Source organism: Ciconia boyciana, chromosome 1, assembly GCF_034638445.1.
Source record: "Ciconia boyciana chromosome 1, ASM3463844v1, whole genome shotgun sequence".
Taxonomy (NCBI): domain Eukaryota; kingdom Metazoa; phylum Chordata; class Aves; order Ciconiiformes; family Ciconiidae; genus Ciconia; species Ciconia boyciana.
Window position 1 is genome coordinate 59,151,479 of NC_132934.1, and position 6,339 is coordinate 59,157,817.

Below are 6,339 nucleotides of genomic sequence, written 5' to 3' on the forward strand. Positions count from 1 at the left end.
CAGGCAGCACTGCAAAGCTGCGAGAGACCTTCCCCCTTGTATGCGTGATCGTTCAAACAGCCTTTGTCTATCAAAGGAACCCATGTAGCTTTATTAGTGAGGAATGTTAGCCCCATCCCCTTGCCAGAAAGAATGAAAACAAGTCACATGCTTGCACTTATATACAGTTTGAAAGGGGGATGCAAAAAGTAGCTGTTGGGAAATCAAGGAGCTGAAACGCTGATGCCTGTATTTCTCCATACAGGTGCGGGAGATGGAGGTGGAATTAGAAGACGAACGAAAACAGCGCTCCATTGCTATGGCTGCCAGGAAAAAGCTAGAGATGGACCTGAAGGATTTGGAAAGCCATATAGAGACTGCTAACAAGAATCGTGAAGAAGCCATCAAGCAGCTCCGCAAACTGCAGGTAAGACGCTGCAACTGTTCTAACTGTCAGCGTAGAGCATTTCCCCAGGGAAATGGGATACAAGATTTCACCTCATGAGAGACTGTCACAAGAGCAGCAGAACCTTGTAGCATTTTACTGTGAAAGATTTATTGGCATATCAAATTCCCTTCTAACCCTGATCTGTGTGTTTAACTCCCTGGGAGACAAGTTGTAGGAAAAGTCCACTCTAGTGCTTGCCTCATGTCAGTGTTTTTGGAAAGGCTCATGGAGCTGGAAAGCTAGAGGGACTTAAATATCATTTAGGCCTTCTCCTGCCCCAAGACAGTTCTGTTATGCTTTTTTAATTCCTACAGGCATTTGTCTGATCTGTTCTTAGGAAAAACTCCAAATCCTCCCTAGACTGTCCATTCCATTGCTTTGCTAGAAAGCTTCCTATACCCTCCCTTCCCCCCTCCCTATATCTGACAGGATTTTATTTTTTTTCTGCAATTTAACCAGTCCTGTTTGCTTCCATTACTACTTGTCCTTACTTGTGAAATGGAAAAAGGACAATTCCTTTTGTTTTTACAGCAACCTTTTTGGTAGCTGAAGATTAATGAATCCCTGTTTCCGTTTTCCCTACATGTTTCCCGTAAGACAAGCAAACCCAATTTGTTAATGTGGATGCTCTGAAATTCATCCTTTTTTGTCCTTCCTTTTCAGGCACAAATGAAGGATTACATGCGGGAACTGGAGGACACACGTACTTCCAGAGAAGAGATCTTGGTACAGGCCAAAGAAAATGAGAAGAAGTTGAAGAGCATGGAGGCAGAGATGATCCAATTGCAGGAGGTAATGGAATATGCATGCACGTCAAGGGTTTGTTCATTTTCTTTGTCCAAGAACTAAGTGTAGCAGTCTAAGCTTGAGTGGTTATTTCCTTTCTTTTGTACTTTTTGCTCTGCTCAAATATGAGGTCCACTTCAAAATGCAGAATTTGGCCCTTTCTTGACAGCTGTGATAGGAGTGTGCAAAACAAAGGAAGCTGTGGGGTGGGTGGGGAAACAGACTATGTCTTATAATTAAGTCTGGATCTAGCTAGAGACCATACCACTGATTACCAGTAACTACTTTTTCCTGTGCTGCAGTAATTGGTAGCTTCCCATTGGATCACTGACCGTCTCGTTTTCATTCCAGGAACTTGCAGCTGCTGAGCGTGCCAAGCGCCAGGCCCAGCAAGAAAGGGATGAGCTGGCTGATGAGATTGCCAACAACAGTGGTAAAGGGTGAGTAATGTTCCCTGTTTAAGGGTGGAGGAGCTGGTTGGAGAAAATACTTTGCAGGCTGTTATTTTTATGTAGACTGCAGCACGCACTGTATCCCCTCTGCTCTTGAAAGACTGAGCTTATTTTGTAAAATTAGAAGTGGTGAATTTTCCTCAAGGCATTAATGCCACCAACACTGCTTTGATGATTCTGTGTCCTATAGAGCACTGGCCATGGAGGAAAAGAGACGCCTGGAGGCCCGGATAGCTCAGCTGGAGGAGGAGTTAGAAGAAGAACAGGGCAACACAGAGATAATCAATGACCGGCTCAAGAAGGCAAATCTTCAGGTACCTGTTCAGGCTGTGTGTGCCAGCAGGGGTTCCCTAGTCTGTGTAAATTGTCAGACTGCACTCTGAGTAATGCCAGCTGCTGCTTTGTGTACAGTACAGGCCCTCAGAAGTCTGTAGATGTGAGCAAAATGAAACACCTGAATACCACAATACAGAAAATAGGGTGGGCAATCAGAGCTGATGTTAACTCACTGTTTTTGATCATTTAAGTTATCAGGTAGCTGGAACAATCTCCCAAGTTTATTAAAAAAATTAAAAAACAAAACAAAACCCCCAAAAACTCCCAGTCCCTTTTTTCTGTATTAAGGGATTATGAGAGAGATGATCTGTAGCATGCTGCTCCAACTTGGCATGCTGAACAGCGCCACAATGTGTTTGGAAAATGACTTTTCTGCCAGTTCTATGCTTCTTCAAATGGACTAACCATATGGAATTTGTTAGGCTGCTATAGAAACCATGATCTTAATCTGCCTGTTCTCTGCCATATTTTATCTGCCCAACTTTGACAGTCAAGCATGTTGTTTTCTTAGTGCTCCAAAGCCAAGGAGCTAGGCTGATGGTTTTCAAAAACAGCACGTTCACTCTGGTGGATGAGAGTATAGTTCTCTACTTGGTTGACTGTCAGCCAGAGCCCTGGCTTGGAAGTGGACCGAGTTCTTGCCCTTTCACCTTTGAAAGGCAGTATTTTTAAGCTGCTGCTTTGTAGTGGAAGTAGACAGACAGCAAATAAATGATACTAGTAAAGCATGTGTATTGGATCCACTTGCCTCAGGATTTTTGTAATTCACCAAGACTGATAATTACTGTGTTAAGTGCCAAACCATGGCCTTCACCCCAGAGAGCATTGTATGTGATTGGCAAATTTAGCCCTAAGAGGAGGTTGATAAACCTGTTATTCAAGGAATTACTTTGAAAATCTGGGTAAACTAAGATATTTTGAGAAGTGCCCTGCCTACAGATAGCTCCCTCTGCATCAGAGTTATTCCAGGTATTCAACTCACCCTGAGGGTCCTTTTTCTTTGCATGTCAGCATGTGTCTGAGAAATAAATCAGCCTTTCGGGCTGGAGCACTCGATATGCTGAGTACTTCTTCTCTCTGCAGATTGATCAGATGAATGCCGACCTGAATGCTGAGCGTAGCAATGCACAGAAGAATGAGAATGCTCGCCAGCAGATGGAGCGCCAGAACAAGGAGCTTAAACTTAAACTGCAGGAGATGGAGGGTGCAGTAAAGTCCAAGTACAAGGCTACCATCACGGCCTTGGAAGCAAAGATAGCACAACTGGAAGAGCAGTTGGACATGGAGACAAAGTATGCCCTAGTAGAAACTCAGTCTGTTTTACAAGCCTCCACCCACTCTGGCATTTTAAGCTCTTCTGAACAAATTCTGACTTGTCTGAGTGAGGGCTTCACCCTAGGTATACTGGGTAGTACAGATGTAAGATCCTGGCAAACCTTCCTTGTTTCTCACTGTAGAGACTTCTAGCTTCTTCCAGACTTAACCACTCCTAAACCTGCAGCTGTGATACCTTGCTGTCCCTCTGTAGCTTCAGGAAGGGTCCTATCTGCATGAGCTCTGTGCCTTTTGCTCATTTCTGGGAAACATTGCCTCCCATCCCCTTTTTTTCTAAGTTAGGAGGACTTTTGCTATCTTCCTTGTTTCTAACTTGCCCAAGTTGGGTTTTCCTGTTGGGGACAAGGGGAGATAAGTTCTTGTCTGAGCATCACTGTATTTCTGTGTAGGGAGCGCCAGGCTGCCAGCAAGCAGGTGCGCCGTGCCGAGAAGAAGCTGAAAGATATCTTGCTGCAGGTGGATGATGAGAGGCGTAATGCTGAGCAATTCAAAGATCAGGTGTGTATAGTTACCTGCAGCATTGGTGAGTCTTCTGGTGGGAGGATTTCCCTTCTATGACCAAGGCATCATCTGCATGGAAGAGGGCTCTAGCATTAACCTTCCTATAGATTTCTCTTCTTTTCCCTCATTGTGATAATTACAAGATGACACAGATGAAAACGTAATGCTTTTAAGAAAAAGCTTGGAGCTGTCAAGTCCTAGGCAGCTCCCTTCAGAAAGGGAAGAGGGGGCTTTGGAAACCCTGCATTTTGCTGCTCTAACTACTATGCTGTAACTCTGGGGAAACACTGATCTCTTTTTTTTTTTTTTTTTTCCCCATACATGCTCAGGCGGACAAGGCAAACATACGCTTGAAGCAGCTGAAACGCCAGCTTGAGGAAGCAGAAGAGGAGGCCCAGCGAGCCAATGCATCCCGTAGGAAGCTCCAGCGTGAGCTGGAGGATGCCACTGAAACAGCTGATGCAATGAATAGAGAAGTCAGCTCCCTGAAGAGCAAACTCAGGTAAGGCGGAGCATTTGGTGCAATACCTTGGCAGCCAGTCCAGTGTAGTCTTGCTGTAACTGCCCACAGTAGCAGCTGCCTACAGCAAATAGCGTGGCCAGGTACTTCCTTACCTCTTTCCAAAGCCTGCCCTATCTGGTGAGTTGAGTGAAACCTTGTGTTACTGACGTACTGTCCGTCCTTCCCTAGGCGTGGGGACCTGCCATTTGTCGTGACACGTCGAATTGTCAGGAAGGGTACAGGAGAGTGCTCTGATGAGGAAGTGGACGGCAAGGCAGATGCTGGTGATGCCAAAGCTACTGAATAAGTCCTCCCATTTGACCCAGGTTACACGTGATGGAGTGACCCATCCACCCTCCCCTCTTCCCTTGGACTTTCAGCAAACCCTCTCCTCCTGAATTGGCCGGGCATCTGCAGAGCAAGCCCAGCTCTGTGTATCTGGAGCCATCAAGAATCTGTGTTCCTGGTTTCCTCCTCTTTTGTTTCCTAATCCTCTTTGTATTTAATGCCAAAGAGTTGGGGCTCTGAAATCTGACCAGCAGTTTGGCCGCTACAAAGGCCTGTAGAACTGTCCATGCCATGTCTGCTGGTGAATCCTTACACAGTTTGGAGGGAGTGGGGTTAGGGAAAGATTATTTTTGCTGTAAATCTCCTTTTGTCTTTGATTCTAGCTGCAGGGAAGCTCCTTCCTGTATTCTTTCCCCTCCCTCTTTGTTTGCTTTCGGCAATCATGTTCAGTGACCTCAGACTTCTGCCTCTTTTATTCTGCCCACCCACATGGTTTGGGAGCAGTTTCAGGAAAAACGGTGAGCTTTGGCCATGGCAATTTGCCCTTTCTTCTTTCACATGTTTCCAGGGAGGGGTGAAGAGGGAAGCTCCTCTCGGGACCAGTTACCTGGAGGACTTGCCAAAGTTTCTTTTTTTTTTTTCTTCTTTCTCATTTTTACTGTCTGGACAGATCTCTGAAGTGCAATGATGTCCTGTTAGTGTCTCTGCCTCTGAGCGGTTTCATCTAAGGTAGTGTGGACCAGTAGTTAATGACAGGCTGGGGAAGCAGAACAATGTCCTTGTGCTTGTCTGAGAATCTCTGGGGGACCAAATATATTTAATGGTAATAGACAGAATCTAGGGGAATTTAATAGGGTAGTGGGCAGAGGGTGGGGATAAGGGGAGGGAAATCCTTCTTTTATTGACGTGTCCAAGCCTCTTGCACCTGCTCTGTAACCAGGGGTTGGGATTAGTTATTGTGCACCATTGACTAAGAGTATATTAAAAACCCTTTAATCTGCACAGATATATGTAAGGCCTTTGTATCTCTCGTAATAAGTAATTAAGAAAAAAAATAAAGGTCTTTATCACTGCCTTTCTATTGGGACCATGGTTATATATAGATAGTCTTTACTTTTCTACACTGTACACTGGTTGCTGGATTTACCTGTATTCTTAACCATATTGTATATGCTGCATTTAGACCTACTTATGAGCGAAGTAAAAATAATTAAATATGAAGCACCATACTGTATGCCTGAAGCGCTCTAAATGCAGGAGCCTCATGTCCCAATTGCTGTCACAAAAAAATTTAAATTTTTTTTATATAATAAAAGTGCCTTAGCATGTGCCTCAGCTGTGTCACCACTACAGTCAGTAATGGTTTACTGGTGCTCCACTGATGTTACCAATAAAGATTATCCATGTGCTGCAGTCTGTGTGTGTGTTGCCGTTCCCTCCTTCCCTAGGCGCAGTGAAGACCGTGTGCGTTGCGTCCAAAGGTAGCGGCTGCGGTGTCAGAGCATCAGCCCGTCCTGTCAGCAGCGCTGTGGACCTCCCCTGACGCTGAGTAACTCTCTAGCTGAAATCGGGTGTTACAGGACCCTCAGTGTGTTACTGGGGCAGCTGGCAGTGGCCAACACTGGGGATTTCAGAGGAGGATAATGCACCTTGTTCATGTGCATTCAGAGAGTTACCTATTCAGAACACGAGGCTGTAAATTTGAGCTGAGC

At 45.1% G+C, this 6,339-nt stretch overlaps 1 protein-coding gene across 3 annotated transcripts in view; it reads left to right on the forward strand.

Moving 5' to 3' along the window:
• Positions 1-6,045, forward strand: part of MYH9 (myosin heavy chain 9) — a 71,842-nt gene extending 65,797 nt beyond the window's left edge. For 2 of the 3 annotated variants that reach the window (XM_072869975.1, XM_072869985.1), the window contains 8 exons: positions 245-406; positions 1,091-1,219; positions 1,565-1,653; positions 1,856-1,979; positions 3,085-3,293; positions 3,726-3,834; positions 4,167-4,339; positions 4,529-6,045. In XM_072869975.1, the coding sequence (XP_072726076.1) occupies positions 245-406; positions 1,091-1,219; positions 1,565-1,653; positions 1,856-1,979; positions 3,085-3,293; positions 3,726-3,834; positions 4,167-4,339; positions 4,529-4,646 (1,113 nt within the window). In that variant the 3' untranslated portion in view covers positions 4,647-6,045. Of the gene's footprint in view, positions 1-244; positions 407-1,090; positions 1,220-1,564; positions 1,654-1,855; positions 1,980-3,084; positions 3,294-3,725; positions 3,835-4,166; positions 4,344-4,528 lie in introns of those variants that run through there. The other variant, XM_072869995.1, reaches the window with a different exon arrangement.
• Positions 6,046-6,339: the final 294 nt, after the last annotated feature.